Source organism: Durio zibethinus, chromosome 15, assembly GCF_047325235.1.
Source record: "Durio zibethinus cultivar Kanyao isolate XHJ-2024 chromosome 15, ASM4732523v1, whole genome shotgun sequence".
Taxonomy (NCBI): Eukaryota; Viridiplantae; Streptophyta; class Magnoliopsida; order Malvales; family Malvaceae; genus Durio; species Durio zibethinus.
The window spans coordinates 15213321-15232812 of record NC_143176.1 but is presented as its reverse complement, the minus strand read 5'-3'; the positions used below and the strand labels follow the sequence as shown (position 1 = coordinate 15232812).

General features: G+C 30.3%; 1 protein-coding gene across 1 annotated transcript; it reads right to left on the bottom strand.

Moving 5' to 3' along the window:
- Positions 1-3575: 3575 nt before the first annotated feature.
- On the bottom strand, positions 3576-5656 carry LOC111301985 (GATA transcription factor 29-like). The gene is made up of 3 exons (XM_022897938.2): positions 5453-5656; positions 3761-4186; positions 3576-3677 (listed from the first exon to the last, which is right to left on the bottom strand). The coding sequence occupies exons 1-3, from the start codon at positions 5654-5656 to the stop codon at positions 3576-3578; spliced, it is 732 nt and encodes a 243-aa protein (XP_022753673.2).
- Positions 5657-19492: the final 13836 nt, after the last annotated feature.

The following is a 19492-nucleotide window of genomic DNA, read 5'->3' as shown; positions in this document are numbered from 1 at the left end:
CGCATGAGGAAATATTAACCCCCCCCACAGCGTATGTAAAAAATGATATCAATTAATTATATGTTATTCTTAGATTTTGATAAGAATAGTCCCACTTTAGTGTTTATAAACAAATTCCTTTTTTTCATTTATTTATTCCAAAAAGCTAAATGTCTTTTTCTTTTTTTTTAAGCAAATCATTTTTTATCTTTAATTTAGAAGTTTTCAAATTGCCTCACAAAAACTAAGATGACATCTTGCATGAATGATAACCGTTGAGAATCCCTCTATATTTAGGTCAAATCTCGAAGGCTATATTTATTTGAGATCTCATCTTATTTGAAAATATTTTTCCTTTTAAAAAAACCTCATTTATAAAACATGGGCATGGAATGCATGAATATAATAAGATATGATTAATGCATAATAATTAAACATGAATGATAAAATATGAATGCATGACAATTAAAGAATGCATGAAACAACAAAGTAAAATGCAAGTGCATCAATGGGATTAAGTTGGTTTTAAGGTTATAGGGTTGGTTTAGGGTTTAGGTTAGTTTAGGGTCTAGGTTAAGGTTTTGGTTTTAGGGTTTAGGATTTATAGTTCAAGGTTAAGGTTTTGGTTTAGGGTTTAAGGTTTAAGGTTTATATTTAGGGTTTGAGGCATAAGGTTTATGGGTTGAGGTTTAGGGTTTAGGTGTAGGGTTAGGGTTAGGGTTAAGGTTAGGGTTTAGGTTTGGGTTTGGGTTTGGGTTTATGGTTTAGGGTTTGGGTTTTAAGTTTAGGGTTTAGGGTTTAGGGTTTAAGGTTTAAGGTTAAGGTTTAGGATTTAGATTTGGGATTTGATTTTAGTGTTTGGGAATTAGAGTTTGGGTTTAGGGTTTGGGATTTAGGTTTAAGGTTTAGGATTAGAGTTTAAGATTTGGATTTAGAGTTTAGATTCAGGGTTTGGTTTTAAGGTTTGGCATTTAGGGTTTCAAATTAGGATTTCATGAGAATGCATGTGACAAAAATAACAAGAATGCCATTATTAAAAATGCAAAATTTAATGCATGTACCAAAATTACCAAAATACCATTAATAAAAATGCAAACTTTGACGTATAAAAGTAATGTGATAAGAATTACCTAAATGCCATTAATGAAATGCAAATTTTAATGCATGAACCATGTATGAAAACAAACATATTACAAATTTAGGCATATTTACAAACATATTACAAACTAAATGTGCCTGCAACAATATGATAAAAAAGGATCAAACATCAAAGGTTTTAAAATTTTAAAGACATGTTTCACCATTTTTTTGTTTTGAATTAGAACACATGCAAATAACACAAAATTATCAAAAAGTATACTAATCTAACATTTTTATTCCTTGGAAATTTGATCAAACACATAGAAAACTTGAAAAATAAGCAAAAAAAAAAAAAAAAAAAAACACATGCAATCAAGTAAAAGAAGCAACATTTGGCCATCATTAAAGGAAGGGAGGTTTAGCCAAACATGCGAATAGCTTAGCCGAATGCTCCATTTGGACTTTCAAAAAATGCTACCATTTATTTAGCTTAAGCATGCAGAAACATCAAAACATTTTTACCATAAAAGGAATTTCATCAAACATGCAGTAAACTATTAGAAATAGAAACCCTAAAAACAAGAACACTAGCCATTATCAAACATAAACTACTAACATAATCAAAAATCACGCAAACAACAATTAGTAGAACACTCAAAACATCCATACATAATATTTAAAAGCAAGGAAAACAACCAAAAAGGACCAATAAGAGGTTCGGCCATGGTGGATTGGTGCTTAGTCAAACCTTCAATGGCCATAATACTGGTGGTTTATTTTTTATTGCTTGATTCCTTTTTGTTTCAAACACAACTATTGATTAGTTAGATGAAAACTTAGATCAAGCTTGGATTTAAAGATGAACAACAATGGATTTTCTCAAAAAATAGAAAAATTAAAGGAAAAACAATGTGAAAATAATATGAAAATGCAATGAAATATAATGAAATGCAAGAAAGGAAACTAGTAGAGATTATACCTTCACAAGCCTTTCTAATTTTTCTATTTTTTTCTTTCTTTTTTTCCCTCATTTTCCACCAATTTTTCAGCAATCTCCTCTTTTTCCAATCCTAAAAGATGAATATATATCTCACGCAAAATGTATGCTAACCCTTAGATGACTTTTCTATCTAATGGCTATCATTTCTCCCTTGTTTATTATGCAAGGAACCACCTTTCACCCTTGGATTCAACCCTTCAAGATCACCCATGGCTGAGAATATTTATGGCTATAAACTGCATTTTTAATGCTGCTAAAACTAATGTGAAAAGACCATTTTACCCATCATTAGAAAGTTTTCCCCTATTATGCAATTTTTTTGGAGAACCATGATCCCTTTTTTCATTTTTGTGATTTTAAAGCACCAAAAATCTTGAAATATTATGTAATTAAGATCCGAAAGTTTTCGTGAAAAATCGACATCGGGAAAGTCAAATTACAAAACTACTTTTTAAGGGCATTTAAGTAATTTTACACCTTATGAGGTGAGATCAAGGTTTTCAATGCACCAAAAATTATAGAATAATATGAAAATATGATCTTAAGTGTTTCGCAAAAAATCGACCCAAGAATGTCAATTTACAAAAATACCCCTTAAAGGCATTTTAGTAATTTTACACATTTTGAGACCTTTCTAGGTGTAATCAATGTTTTTAATGCACCAAAAATCATGAAATAATATAAAACCATGATTTGTACCGATTCAAGATAAACTGACCTCAAAAATATCAAATTATGAAAATATCTCTAAGGGTATTTTGATAATTTCACATCTCTTGATGTGCAATCAAGGTTTTTGATGCATAAAAAATTATAAAATAATATTTAAAAGTGATCTAAAAGTTTTTACAAAAATTTAAATTTTGAAAAGGTCAAATTACGAAAATACCTCTAATAGGCATTTCAGTAATTTTGCCCTTTCAAAATACAATCAAAATTTTAAGTGCATTAAAATCACAAATATTAATCCTAAGGCTTATTAACCCAATTTGGTAATGAATTTTGAAGATTGATTTGAGACCAACCCGTTTTGACTGATTTTGATCCCATTTTATCAATTTTGGCTTTATTGATCAGGTTTGACCAAGTTTGACCTTAAAAAATTTAGGTCAAATTGATCCTAAAATGATTTTGAAAACTTGTCAAGATTTAAAAAATGTTGGATTTGAACCAGATCAAATTTTAAGAGCCTTACAACTGACCAGATTCTTCTCAAACAAAATTAGGTGGTATCTACAATAATATTAATATAGATCGACATAGTATGCAATTTGAAAGTTCAAATACTAATTTATACATTTTTATTGTTGAAGTACCAAATGTAATTAACTCTAAAGTATTTGTTCAAGATGCATTCAATATATATTCTTAAAGTAAACGAATTTAATGAAATAAAATTATATAGCCATTAATGGTCTATTGATTTCTCAAACAAAATATTTTCATTACAAATAAAAAAGCAAAATTTAAACAAAAAAATTGCAAAAAAAAAAAAAGAGATATTAATTTTTTAGTGTCATCCATTGGGGTTCGACTTTTGTCCTCTGTTTCTGGCTTCTTTTGCTTTTCTTTTCTCCTCTTCTTTTCTATACTTGATACCGCACGCATTGCACAATGTCTGCAATATAATTAAGAACAAATATAATATTTCCCTAAAAAAAAATATGAATACTATTTTTTGTAAAGAAAAGCTTTTTATACCTTGGGGCCTAGGGGACCTTTGCGCCACATAGGAGTATCGTTGGTGTTGCAGTTGTAGTTAGTGCATCGCTTGTTAGGGTCATTGTATTTGCCACCGTGTTGACGTAGTTCGCCTGGCTTGCCCGAACCGGAGGCAGAGGAGCTCCCAAGCTCTCGTTGATGTTGATTGGCTCTTCTCCTAGAAGGAACGTCAAGCAGCGTGTACGTGCTCGAAGATACAAGGCTCGGAGCTAGCAGCTGATGGTGATGATGAGTAGGGCCAAAGTTATAAGAAGGAAATCCAAGGGAAGGGCCTGAAAATTGGTTAAAAGCATTTGCATAGTTCATGTTATGGACATTGCTAGCCATGTGATCAGATGGCCACGCATATTGGCCGCCATTAAAGCTTTGTTGACCTTGAACGATTGCTCCTTGATTAAACATTCCCTGCTGAATCATGCAAATAATTAAAGAATATAGAATGACAAACTACTACTGTTGATCTTAATTTGGCATATTGCATTATTTTAATTAGCCAAAATGTCCATTTGTATTTATTTGCAATACATTTTTTCTATTCATTAATGCAAACTTGTCTTGGATTATTTTTCACTGTTAGTATCCCATGCTAATAGTTGATAAAATGTTACTGAAAGAATCAAACATTTAGATCATACAGGAGATAGTTGTAATGAAAGTTTAAGGTAAATTTCTATTGTAATTTTCAAATTCTTTTACTAATAAAGAAATTTTTATTTCTTTTCTTTAAGTTGAAAAACAAAAAGCGACAATAAAATAATAATAATAATAATAATAATAATTATTATTATTATTAAAAAAAGGATAAAAGTAATGTTATAATCAATATATTTCTTATTGTTTCCCTTACTATTCAAGGCAACCAATTAAGAATCGACCGGTAAAACTTCGTTGGCACTTCCATTTCTATAAAACTGACAAAAAAAACAAAGATGAATTTTTTTTTACTATAATTTCATATTTGAAGGACTAAAACTAAAACTAGAGACTCGGTATATATTGAAATGAGAGAAATTAAAATCAACAAAATTTCATACAAGGTGTTAAGTTTTTTCATTTTTATTAATTTTTCTTCAGGCCAAAAACTAAGTTAAAAAAAAAAAAAAAAGAAAAAAGACAAGGTAAGATATTTTCGTTTTTTAATCTAGAAGACTGCAACTGAGTTGAAAATATTTTGGTACATGCAGTAAGAAATTTGTTTTCTTCGTTTAGGGAAAAAATCATTTTTTTTTTAATAAGAGAAAAATTTATTATTATGTCTTAAAAATTCAATTGTAATATTTAATTTTAGCTAATTATCAGTAATTTCTTTTTTAACAAATACTCCAAATTCAATATCCAATGAATTAATCCTATAAAGAAAAAAAAATTCAATGAATTACATAAGATAATGCCAATATATTCTCTCTTTTTTCTTTTTTTTTTGTATATAAAATGTTAATCGATCACTGGAACAAATAAAAAAAAGCTTCATACCTTTTCTTTTTAAAATTATTACTTGTTTACATACTCTATTTTAAAACATTAAAATAATTTGTGGCAGAAAAATCTTGTATTCTTATATAATCATCAAACTAACTGAAAGTGTATAGCAAAATGAATTGAGCAGTACATCTACTTATATATCCAATATTTAAGCAATCGGAAGACTTTGAGAAAAAAATGTTAGACAACCTGAGTGTTGGGGCCAGAAAAGCAAAGGTTTGGGGCCATTGAATCAGGATTAACATGATATTGCTCCAGCTGGTAGAGTGCTGGATTTTGATCACAATCAGGCAATCCCAACTTAAGAGTCAGATCAACCCTATTGCCTACATTTTTGTTATTGCTGCTGCCATTCATTCCAGCTGCCTGATTGAACCAGTGGAAATTATCCATGGATCTAGAGGATTGAGGGCTTTTTTGATGAAGAGATAGATAGCACTGAAAACCTAAGACTAGCCAAAATAATAATCAGAAGAAAAAATGTCAGAAACTTTGTAATAGTGATAAAAAGTCTTGGTGGAAAGCAAAAAATGGATGTGATTCTTTATTTTTATTTTGTTTTTATTTTACATATGTGAATCATATAATAAGAAGAGAGAAAAAAGTGAAGAATTGAGCATGCAATAAAAGGAAATTTGAAATGTCATATATATCAAGATTTAGAACGTAATCAAATTTTTTATCAAAAAATGTAATCAAATTTAAAAAAAAAAAAAAGATAAAGCAAATATTTACAAAAAAACAAAAAAAAAAACCATCAACAGTGACATGAAAATCATTGGAAGCATTTAAACAAGAGATGGGTTAATGGAGTGAATTAATCAAGATATAAAAGCATAAATAAATATACTAGTTAGTATGGCCTTAATTTCAGAAACTATAAATAAAATTTTCTCTTATTTTCTTTTCTTTTCCTCCCGTTTGTTTTGTTATCTCCAATATTCCTCCGGCTGAAATGCATGCAAATGCCTATATCGGCAAGCAAAGGAAGTGGTCACTCATTATAAATGAACATCAACTTTTAGATTTGATATATATCTGATAGAGAATATAAGAGGGATATATTAAAAAAAAAAAAAAAGAAGAGAGAGACTTACTAGAGCTACTGCTATGGATGCCTATAATTGAATACCAGAGATTTTGCTGAGTGAAATAGTGATGGGAATGAGAATGAGAAACCAATTTATAGCCATTTTTCATTAGAGAAGGATCCTTTATTTGGTAGGTGTGAAATCCAAGAAATGTCCTTTAAAAATATTTAAAATTAGTTTGGAACGTGTTTGATCTAAATCATTTCTCATCTTAAGTGTAGATTGATCTTTTTCAAACATGCATGGAATGCAATCTCACAAGAGTGCACTCGTCAGACTGTTTAATTTATTGTTTATGCATCACAAATATACAAGCGTAAACACAAGTATACTGCCATTTTTGCTCTAATTTTTCACCTAAACATTGTCATTTAAGAAACCTATTTAGTATGGTAACCACATATGCCCCACATAAAATCCAACATAAAGTTACCTTTTTATTAAGGCCCAATTTGGCAGGGACCTGTATGGTAGTAAAATTGAAATATGTTGTCATAAAATATAAATTTATGGACCTATAACTAGATATAAATTTAGGAGTTTCTATCAATATTTTTTGTTTAGTTGCAATTTGTCACTTAATTGAAACTATTCCATTTTAAAGAGGAATCACAAGCTTGACTCGAGTATTTTTAAAAGACAAATTCTAATCCACAAAACCAAGCTAGGTCTAAGAGTACGATTTGTATGAAGAAAATTATAGTACCCTCATAATACCCATCAAACGATGGTATCAACTATTTCATGTTATCCATTGAATTTTAAAAAAAAATTTATCAGATAATTAATTATTGAGAATTGTTCGTAATTTACTCTAATATTTTAGTAGAAAATTAAGAGAATTCTCTCACATCAGAAGTACACAAGAAAACATTGTTTCTCTTGCAAAAGCTTCGTCGTCGGATCATTTAACATTTATTTTATTATTATTATTTTTTAAAATTCTTGGAAAAAAATATAATTTTGAGAAAAAATTGATACTTCAATTTTCTCCTAAAAATTCTTTTTTATTTTATTCCAAGAAATATTAATGCATCATTTAAGGAAAATTTGATACTTCAACTTTTCCTTAAAACATTTTTTTGAAATTTGTTTTTTTTTAAGAAAAATTAATATTTTAACTTTTCCACAAAAAATTTTTTGAAATATTTTTTATTTAAGGCAAATTGATACTTCAACTTTTCCTCAAAACTTTTTTTGAAATTTTTTTTTCAAGGAAAAATTAATAGTTCAACTTTTTCCTCAATTTTTTAAAATATATTTTTTATTTAAGAAACAATTAATACTTCAACCTTTTTCTCAAATTTTCTTGAAATTTTATCTTAGGGAAAAATTAATATTTTAACTTTTTCCTTATTTTTTGAAAAAGTTTTTTATTTTAAAAAAATTAACTTTCCTAAAAAAAATTCTTTGAAAAGAAAACTTATTCCAAAAATAAATAAATAAATAAATAGATAATATTAATTTATCCAATAAATAAATAAATAAAAGAAAAAAATTATATACCTTGGCTTGATTTTATTTGGCTGGAAAAACAACTCGATTACAAAAACAAAAGAGAGTTGAGGTTGCTTAGGTAGTGGCTCGACTCGGTTAAAATCTGTCAAAAAGACATAGGTTGCTTTCTCACTTGAGCTTGTACTCTAGAATGAATAAAATCTAATGATTTTTAATCTTAAGAAACTAACCAATGCAACTGTAGAAAGATGTTGATATGTCAACCACAATGCCATCTTGTGAGAATAAATACATGTCAATCTCAAAATTTTGGCATGCTGTGCACCACTAAAATTAAATAACCAATTAAATATTTAGGAAACATTCAAAACGCATGCATTTCCAATTGAGCACAAAATCACTACTGTCATAACATATAGACCCGAAAATCTATAATTAGACTTAACCAAATGAATCACCACCAATCTTTTTAAACTAAGTGTGATTAGTCACCTAATAAATCTACCATTTTAAGGAGCTCCTAAACTTGACTAAGGGTCCCTAAAAGAATAGATTTAGATCTACTAACCAGAACAGGGTTCGAGAGTTCAATTACATATAGAAAAGGTTATAACACCTCTATATGCCTATCCGGAGGATGGTACCATTTTATTTTAAATTTATTCTAAGGTCTTGATTCTAATAGTCTTAAATCTTTATGTTCAAATATTGAAAATAATTCTTAAGATTCTCCATCAATCTGGTAGAACTCTTAAAAATATTTGCTCACCTCAAGTGTGTTCAAGAATCATATTTGTTTTATCAAAGAGACTCCGTTATTAGAAAAAGGTTTAATTATTTTTTTATTTTGATTTTTTTATTAAAGATATATCTAATTATTTCACAATTTGGAGCAAATTGGAAATATACTTTTTGAATTTCTAAATATTCCACTATTTGGGCCTATTTAGAAATTTTATTTCTTTTCTCTCTTTTATTTTTGTTTTTTTTTTAATTGTTTGAAAGAAAATAACATGACAATTACTTTCTTGAAATTTCATTTAAATTCTTCCACCATTTGAGATAAATTTAAAGAAATTTCTCACCTAGAGATTTCATAGAAAATTTACTATTTGAAATTTCTAAAAATCCCATCATTGGATAATTGTCAAATATTTTCAACCAAATTTATACATGTGAAAAATAATACAATTACTCTTATTGAAATTTCATCTAAATTATTCCACCATTTGGGACAAATTTAAAGAAATTTCTCACCTAGAGATTTCTTAGAAATTTACAATTTGAAATTTCTAAAAATCTCATCCTTGGGTAATTAGCATTTTTTCAAAATTTTATTAATATTTTTATCTTTTATTTTTTATTTTTTTATTTGAAAATAAATATTAATTATTGTTATTGAAATTTTATCTAAATTATTCTACCATTCTACCAAAAATGGCTCAACTTGATGGCTAGAACTCAGCTCGACTACAGACACAGAGAGCAGCTCAGAAGCTCGACTCATTGGCTTAGCTCAGCAAAAAGAATCTGTTGGAATGCAAATGGGTAGAAACGGGTTACACTCGGGTCGGTTCGCTCAAATAAAAACGCACGGATCCTAGTGGGTTTATTAAGATCAAAACAACATCGTTTTAATGAGAGGATAAAAGCCCAAACTTAGTCTTTTTCACCAGATTTCCTCTATTTTCTCTCTATATTCTCCCTATTTTCTTTTTCTTTCTCACTCTAAACTCCCCGAGAACATAGTTGAATCTTTATTAGATTCTGAGATTTTTGCTAGAATCAGGGTTGGTTCACCAGAATTTAGCCAAATGTTCACCAAATTTTGAAAAATGGATGCCAAAAACTGGGAACCTCACCAGAAACTGGGGATCTTAGAAAGTCGCTGGAAAATTTCATTGGAATCTAGAAATTTTCTAAAAATTTTTCAAAAAAAACTACTAAAAAATTTTTCGAACCAAAGAAAATCTACAAACTTTTGATTATTTTTGTGGGTGCGTTTTTTTTTTTGTATCGTGTTGCTGTATTTCCCTTTGTGTGTGCTTTTTAAAGCCTGCATAAGGTTTGCATTTATAGGGTTCTGATCAAAAGAACCCCTATGCCAAAAAAGAATTCAATTCCCTTTTAATTTTAACTTTAGATTTTAAGTCCAATTTAAACTCTTCACACATAATCCTATACAAACTCAACCTGCCAGAGTTTTTTCTTTCCATTTTTTCCATTTTTATTATTTTTTTTTAATTAATAAAAACCAAATTGAGTAAAACCTATCTATAGCTGTCCCTTCTCTCTCTCTCTCTCTCTCTCTCTCTCTCTCTCTCTCTCTCTCTCTCTCTCTCTCTCTTTCTAAACCCCCCAAAAACATAGTTGAATCTTTATTTGATTTTGAGATTTTTGCTAGAATCTGGGTTGGTTCACCAGAATTTAGCCAAATGTTCACCAAATTTTGAAAAATGGATGCCGAAAATTGGAAACCTCACCAGAAATTGGGGATCTTAGAAAGTCACTCGAAAGTTTCATTGGAATCTAGAAATTTTCCAAAAATTTTTCAAAAAAAAACTACTAAAAATTTTTTCAAACCAAAAAAAATCTACAAACTTTTAATTATTTTTGTGGGTTTTTTTTTTGCTTTTTTGTATCTGTGTTGATGTATTTCCCTTTGTGTGTTTTTTAATGCCTACTTAAGGTTTGTATTTATAGGGTTCTGATAAAAAAACCCTATACTAGAAAAGAATTCAATTCCCTTTTAATTTTAACTTTAGATTTTACGTCCGATTTAAACTTCTCACACACAATCCCATAAAAACTCAACCTACCAGAGTTTTTTCTTTCCATTTTTTCCATTTTTATTATTTATTTTTTTAATTAACAAAAACACATTTGAGTATAACCTGTCTATAGCTGTCCCTTTTCTCTCTCTCTCTCTCTCTCTCTAAACTCCTCGAAATCATAGTTGAATCTTTATTGGATTCTGAGATTTTTGTTAGAATCTGGGTTGGTTCATTAGAATTTAGCCAAATGTTCACCAAATTTTGAAAAATGGATGCCGAAAATTAGGAACCTCACCAGAAACTGGGGATCTTAAAAAGTCGCTGGAAAATTTCATTGGAATCTAAAAATTTTCCAGAAATTTTCCAAAAAAAAACTACCAAAATTTTTTTCAAACCAAAACAAATCCACAAACTTTTGATTATTTTTGTGGGTGTATTTTTTTGCTTTTTTGTATCTGTGTTGCTATACTTCCCTCTGTGTGTGTTTTTTAAGGCCTACTTAAGGTTTGAATTTATAAGGCTCTGATAAAAAGAACCTTATACCAAAAAAGAATTCAATTCCCTTTTAATTTTAACTTTAGATCTTAAGTCCAATTTAAACTCCTTACACACAATCCTATACAAACTCAACCTGCCAGAGTTTTTTCTTTCCAATTTTTTCCATTTTTATTATTTATATTTTTAATTAACAAAAACCAAATTGAGTAGAACCTGTCTATAGCTATCCTTTCTCTCTCTGTCTCTCCAAACTCCCTGAAAACATAGTTGAATCTTTATTAGATTCTGAGATTTTTGCTGGAATCTGGGTTGGTTCACCAGAATTTAGCCAAATGTTCACCAATTTTTAAAAAATGGATGCCAAAAATTGGGAACCTCACCAAAAATTGGGGATCTTAAAAAGTCGCTCGAAAATTTCATTGGAATCTAGAAATTTTCCAAAAATTTTCCAAAAAAAAAACTACCAAAAATTTTTTTCAAACAAAAAAAAATCTACAAACTTTTGATTATTTTTATGGGTGTTTTTTTCTACTTTTTTGTATCTGTGTTGCTATATTTCCCTCTATCTGTGTTTTTAAAGGCCTGCTTAAGGTTTGTATTTATAGGGTTCTAATCAAAAGAACCCTATACCAGAAAAGAATTCAATTGCCTTTTAATTTTAACTTTAGATTTTATGTCCAATTTAAACTCCTCACACACAATCCCATACAAACTCAACCTGCTAGAGTTTTTTCTTTCCATTTTTTCCATTTTTATTATTTATTTTTTTTTTATTAACAAAAACCAAATTGAGTAGAACCTGTCTATAGCTGTCTGTTTTCTCTCTCTCTCTCACTCTCTCTAAACTCCCCGAAAGCATAGTTGAATCTTTATTAGATTCTGAGATTTTTGCTAGAATCTGGGTTGGTTCACCAAAATTTAGCCAAATGTTCATCAATTTTTGAAAAATGGATGCCGAAAACTGGGAACCTCATCAGAAACTGGGGATCTTAGAAAGTCGCTGGAAAATTTCATTGGAATCTAGAAATTTTCTAAAAATTTTCCAAAAAAAAAAAAACTGCCAAAAATTTTTTCAAACAAAAAAAAATCTACAAACTTTTGATTATTTTTATAGGTGTTTTTTTCTATTTTTTTTTGTATCTGTGTTGATGTATTTCCCTCTATGCGTGTTTTTTAATGCCTGCTTAAGGTTTGTATTTATAGGATTTTGATCAAAAGAACCCTATACCAAAAAATAATTCAATTCCCTTTTAATTTTAAGTTTAGATTTTAAGTCTAATTTAAACTCCTCACACACAATTCCATACAAACTCAACCTGCCAGAGTTTTTTCTTTTCATTTTTTTCCACTTTTTATTATTTATTTTTTTAATTAACGAAAACCAAATTGAGTAGAACCTGTCTATAGCTATCTCTCTTTGCACATTTTCTGTGAAATGGGAATTGTGCAAAGACGTAGACAAACCAATCAGGTATTAACACATTTTTTTTGTTCTTTTGTTATTTGTTTTAATAAGCATACTCAGACTTCATAAAAAATCCTCTAAACAGAGGCTCAATGACTTTGGAAAAATAAATAAAGCTTCTTTAAATAGAGTATCAATGACTTTAGAAACTAAACAAAGCTCATTTAAATAGAGGCTCAACGACTTTGAAAAAATAAATAAAGCTCCTCTAAATAAAGGCTCAACTACTTTGAAAAATAAATAAAGCTCCTCTAAGCAGGGTCTCAACAACTTTGAAAAATAAACAAAGTTCATCTAAATAGAGGCTCAACAACTTTGAAAAATAAATAAAGCTCCTCTAAGTAGAGACTCAATGACTTTAAAAAATAAATAATGTTCCTCTAAACAAAGGCTCAACAACTTTGAAAAAATAAAATTTCTTGACAATCATGTCCAGAGAAGTCAAAGATTTGTGTCTGAAGAAATTTTAGGAGATTATGCCCGAAGGTCTTACAAATCGTTCATAATACTGAGAAATATCCTTTTTTAAGGATTAGAATCTTACCTTGTAAGTTTATTCTCAAACGAGAATTTAAAACTCTTTCATCAAAAAGTCTTCACATCTATGTTTTCCATGTGGGATCTTGAAATATCCTTACTTCTTAAATTCATGCACTATACCTTCTTAAATGCAATGCATGCTATGCCAATGTCAATTAATTACTTTCTTTTCAACTGTGGTACTCAAGTTTCTTAAACTTTTTCCTTGGAAATTGAACTCTTCAATCTTCAACTAATGAGACCAAATTGATTTTATTCTCAACCATCCTTTTCATTTAATTCCCAAATTCTCTTTTTAAAGAAATTTTTTTCTAAATTCAATATCCTTACCAGGAACTAAACATTTCATAGTTGCCTTTATCACTCCTAACCTCTTCCAAGGTAATGTAGATATCTTTCATGCTATTATTCATTTATCCATTATTATTTCAATTTTAAAAAGTAAAATTGTAATCATACATTTCTTCCATTGCACAATGTAAAAGGGAAAATAACAAGAATGGCTTGGGAAATATTCAACAAAAGAGAGACACAAAGAATGAAGTGAAATGGTAGCACAACTTTGGTCATCGAATAGTGCAAAAAAGGGAAAGAATTACAAAGATGGATATGGATGACAATGCCCAAAATAAATAGTCAGACAATCATGATAACATATCATGAAGTCTTTTCGAAAAACTTAACCACTTGATGCCCTTAACAATTTAGAACTCATCAGAATATGCTAGCCTCCATGCTAGTGAATTTCCAAATTCAATGTTGTATCCTCCTCATCTAGGCTGCCTTTTCAGGTTTTCAACTTAGATGAACCTCTTTTTGACTCAAACCATCTTTTAGCGTTTTTGATTTAGGTCTTCCTTTTTTATACTTTTTTTTCTCTTTTTTTTCTTTTTTGTAAGCATAATATTTCTTCACAGCATCAAAATTTATAAAATGAGACAAATCATCTCTATCCATCTCAGCTAATATTAATGCTCCACTCAAGAAAGCTCATTTTACTATACATGACCTTTTTCAATTCGGAGTCCACTTTTCTCAATTATCATGCTGGCATTGGAGAATTCTTTTCAAAACCAACTCCCTTTTTCAGAAGCAACTAGGTCGAACCTTTTTATCATGAGCCCTCATCATTCTTTTCTAATATAACTGATCATGGCACTGCGTTGTCAAACTTTTCTCTTTAATAAAATTCAACTGTTCATAATGCTTTCAAATCCATTCAGCCTATTCCAGTTCAACTTCTTTTAGAACCCTCAAGGATGGGATTTTCACTTCTACTGGTGGTATAGCTTCCATCCTATAAACAAAAGAAAATGGGGTTACCCTAGTAAAGGAACACACTAATGTTCAATAAGCATGCAGCACAAATGGCAACTTCTCGTGCTAGTCTTTATAGGTCTCTATCATTTTTTCAAGAATTCTTTTTATATTCTTATTTGCCACCTCAATTGCCCTATTCATTTTTGGATGCTATGGCATCGATTTATGATGCTTGATCTTATACTGAGCACATATTTCCAACATCATCTTGCTATTTAGATTCTTGGCATTATCTGAAATGATTCTTTTTAAAAGTCCATATCCACAAATGATCTCTTTTTTTATGAACTTCTCGTGTCACATTTCCAAACAAAATTGCCTCTATCCATTTTGTGAAAAAATCTATCATCATAAAAATGAACCTATGCCAATTAAAAGCCTTTGGGGTGATAGGACTAATGACATCCATGCCCCACATAGAGAATGGCTAGGGTGGTGCCAAAATATGTAAAGCAAACGATATTGCATGGATCTCATTAGCATATATCTAGCATTTGTGACATTTTTTAGCATAATCAATGCAATCGCTCTCTATTATCAACTAATAATACCATGCTCTCATGATCTGTCTTGCCATCATATGTCCATTTACATGTGCCCCACATATTCCATCATGCACCTTTTCAATAATCTTTCTCGCCTCAATCGCACTTACATATCTCTATAATACTTGATCACGGCTTCTTTTGTACAAAACATCTCAATCCAGAAAGAAGCTCAAAGCTAGTCTTCGGATGACCCCATTATCATTTTTAGTTGTTTGATTTAGGTGTTGTTGAGTCTTAATGTACTATAAGATATCATAATGCCATGGTTTCCCTTTTTTTCTTCATCTACGTTAGAGCAATAAACTGGCATATCCTTAATATCTAACTTGATAGGCTGAATATCAGTGTTATCATTAATTCAAATCATTGCTGCTATAGTAGCCAAGGAATCAACAATCAAATCCCCCTTCCGAGGTAAATAATCAAATTGAATATCTTCAAATTGCTTAATCAACTCTAGAATATATTTATGATATAAGATGAGTTTTGAATCTCTAGTCTCCCATTCTCTTTTCAATTGATATATAACTAGAGTTAAGTTTTCAAACAATTTCAATACTCTAACTTTCCTGTCCATAGCAGCTTATAGACCCATGACACAAGCCTCATATTCAGTGATGTTATTTATGCAATTGAAATTCAACTTCGTTATGATAGGATAGTATTGTTCTTCTGGAGAAATTAAAATTGCCTCAATTCCATGTCCCAAGGCATTAGTAGCTCCATCAAAGTACATTTTCCAACATTTCTTTCCATGCTCTTTCTTCTCCAATTGGGAAACAGTCATCAAATCTTCTTTATCAAGAAATTCCAACTTCATTAGTTTATAATCTTCAACAGCATGTTCTGCAAAAAACTCGAATATAACACTCTCTTTTATTGCCTTTTGGTTCACATATATGATATCATACTCTAAGAGCATTACTTGCCATCTAGCAATTCTCTTAGACAAAGAAGGCTTATTGAAGATGTGTTTGGTTAAATCTAATTTTGCTATAAGCCAGGTGGTATGATAAAGCATATACTATTTAAGTTTTTTGGCAATCCAAGCTAATACATAATATATTTTCTCTAAAAAAAAATACTCGGACTCATATTCTGTGAACTTCTTACCCAGATAGTAGATAGCTCATTCTTTTCGACTAGACTCATCTTATTGTCCTAGCACACATCCTATCTAATTCTTGTACACTATTAGGTATAAGATCAAAGGTCTTCCTGGAACAAGTGGCACCAATAGTAGAAGATTAGACAAGTACTACTTAATTTTATCAAAAGCTTTTTGGCACTCCTCATTCCATTCTCTAGGATTACTCTTGCAAAGAAGTTGAACAATGAGATCATGCATATAGGTAACCTGAAAATGAACCGAGAAATGTAGTTTAATCTATCTAAAAAACCTTAAACTTCTTTTGGTGTGCTTAGAGGTGACAAATTCTGAATGGTAGTATTTTGTCTGGATTGACTACAATCCCTCTTTCACTGACCATGAAGCCTAGCAACTTTCTTAATTTTACCTTAAATGTACATTTTGCTAGGTTTAACGTAAGTTGGAATTTTTTTAACCTTTCAAACAACTTTCTGAGGTTGGTGACATGATCTTCATCTTCATGAGATTTTACAATCATATCGTTTACATACAACTTAATTTCTTTATGCATCATGTCATGAAAAAGTGTCACCATGGCTCTTTGATATGTTACCCTAGCATTCTCTAAACCGAATGTCATGACTTTGTAGCAAAATCTCCCTCACATGGTCATAAAAATGGTCTTTTCCATGTCATCTTTTGCCATTTTTATCCAGTTATACCCTGAGAACCCATCCATGAAGGATAGCATAAAAAAGTTAGTTATGTTGTCCACCAGTGTGTCAATATGAGGCAAAAGAAAGTTATCATTTGAGCTAGCCCTATTCAAATCATGATAATCTATACACATTCGCACCTTTCCATTTTTCTTAAAGACTAGTACTATATTCGCTACCCATTTCGGATACTTGGCCATTCGTAGAAAACCTGCATTGAACTACTTTTTCACCTTTTCTGTAATCTTTAGCAACATTTCAAGCTTCATTCATCTTAGTTTCTATTAGACTGGTTTACATTATAGCTTTAAGTGCAATTTATGTTTTACTATTTCAGTGCTAAGCCCAGGCATATCTTGGTAAGACCAAGCAAACACATCTATGAATTCTTGAAGTAGATTTTCTAATCGTTGTTTGTCTCTTAATGAAAGTGAAGTGCCAATTCTAACCTCTTTTTTATTCTCTTTATCTCTTAAGTTCACCAATTCAGTTATCTCCTAATGAGGCTCGATTTACTTATTGCCTTGCTCAATTAATCTCATTAGGTTGGGAGTGATAACATATTCTTCAAAATCATCTTCGTTATCAAGTTCATCAGTGTTAATAGATTTTTCAAAATTAATCCCTTGATCGTTATCATGATTATCTTCTTGTTCATTTAATGACCTAAAATTGAATGAAATAGGATATGTTGGCAAAATGTGTTTAGAAAATAGAAAAAAAAAGTACTAGAAGAAATGAATGAAAATGAATCCTTCCTAATCTTTATTAAAATAATAATAGATAAATAGCCCAGGCACAAATGATCATGCTAATGCTTTTGGGCATAAGCTATTGGAATGTACAATTACATTAAATTGATCTCAAGGATAACAGGCATTTCGATGATGCTCCAATTGTTCAGCTTGTAATCCGACAAACAAAGGCATACCCATATTTTTTGCTCATACCCATTTTCATCTTCGATCGTATAGATAGATAACTTAGCGAAGGCCTTTTTCATGCCCAATCTAAAATCCTCATCTGTATCTAGGTACATGAATCCTCTAAGCCTGAAAGTATCATAAAAGTATGAGATGACCATTAGTCTTGCTATCATTTTTTTCCTGTTTGCTTGTCTTTTTTTTATCTTTTATTCTTTTGCCTGATAGCTTGAGCCCAGCCCCTCACTGGTGTCGATTATCGCTAGGAGTTCTTTTATCCCTTATAATTTTTTCCCAAGCCTACTCCAGGATACCAACCCTTATTGATAATCTAACTCACCACTATTTTGGGAAATTGTTGGCTTATAGGTCCTTCACCCATAGAGTTAACCAGTTCAAAAAATCGATAAGAACATTCTAATGCATCTTCAATAGCTTCCATATATAAGGTATTCAATGGTTGAGTCACCAGCATATCTTCCTCTCCAAACATTACCACCAATTGACCTTTCATATTAAACTTGATCTTTTGGTGTAAGGTAGAGGGAACAACACCTACCATGTGAATCCATAGCCTTCCTAATAGGCAGTTATAAGATGAAAAGATATCCATCACTTGAAATTTTACATTAAATATGTATGGTCTAATTTGCAAAGGTATCTTTATATCTCCCATAACTTCACGCTTGGTCCCATTAAAAGCTTGGACAACCATATGGCTACTTTTCATGTATGAGTAATCAACAAGTAGCCTTGCCAAAGTTGACATAGGCATGACATTAATAGAAAAACTATTATCGATGAAAACTTTAGCTATAATATGGCTCATGCACTTAACAGTAATATACAGAGCTTTGGTGCTGCCCCTTCCTTCTAGAAGAATTCATCAGCACTGAATGCTATATAATTCGATATTACCAAGTTTCTAGCTAAGTGGTCACACACTCAATAGACACATTGGGTGCCACATATGCCTGGTTTATTACCTTTAGCAAGGTATTTTGGTGCAGTTCAAAATTCAATAACATTGATAACAATGACATTCGTGCTAGCATCTTATTCAATTGTTCAACCACAAAGTATTCACTATGCTTTATTAGCTTTAAGAATTCACACACCTCTTTTTTTTAAACTAGCTTTTGACATTCTTCTCCAGGCACTACTTTTGGATTATTTTGTTCTTCTCTCACCTTGGCCTTTTTTTTTTCTAGCTCTCTCCAGCATTTTTTGAGTATAACATCTTCCACTTTAGGTGATGCCCTCTACACCAGTTATATTAATAGCTTTAGACTTTGGTACATTCTTCTCTTATCCTTAGACTACCATATCACAGCTATATTTCTATTGCTCAGCTTTATTGTCCTTATAAGGAAATGGAGTAGAGACCTTAAAAGTTACTAGCCTGGGGAAAAAGTTTTCAACTTTCAACTTTGGCTTATCTCTATAGCAAATTGTTACTAATCTTAAAAATAATTTTGATGGTTTATCAGTCATATACACTTCAACACCCTTTGCAATCTCTCCTTCTTTATAAAGTTCAATCTAGTAAGAATCCATGAGCTTTTGAACCTCTTGAAAGAATTGTTCACAGGTTTTGATAGAGTGACCAGTTGTCACACTATGATATTTGTAGCTTTTACCTAATTCATATACTCTATGATAACTGTGTGGACTTATTAGCTGTATTATATCAGCTTTGTACAAAGTATCAAATATTTGACTAAGAGGTATCATAATCTCTTCCATTTTTTTTGCATGACACTCTTAATCATTGTTTCAAGCATTCACATTATGGTTAGACAAAGG

Excerpts from the sequence above, each read along its gene's own strand:
- LOC111301985 (XM_022897938.2), bottom strand. The coding sequence starts at position 5,656 with ATGGATAATTTCCACTGGTTCAATCAGGCAGCTGGAATGAATGGCAGC. Across the intron at positions 4,187-5,452 it reads TTTCTGGCCCCAACACTCAG|GGAATGTTTAATCAAGGAGC; the intron begins GTTGTCTAACAT and ends ATGATTCAGCAG. Across the intron at positions 3,678-3,760 it reads AAGGTCCCCTAGGCCCCAAG|ACATTGTGCAATGCGTGCGG; the intron begins GTATAAAAAGCT and ends ATTATATTGCAG.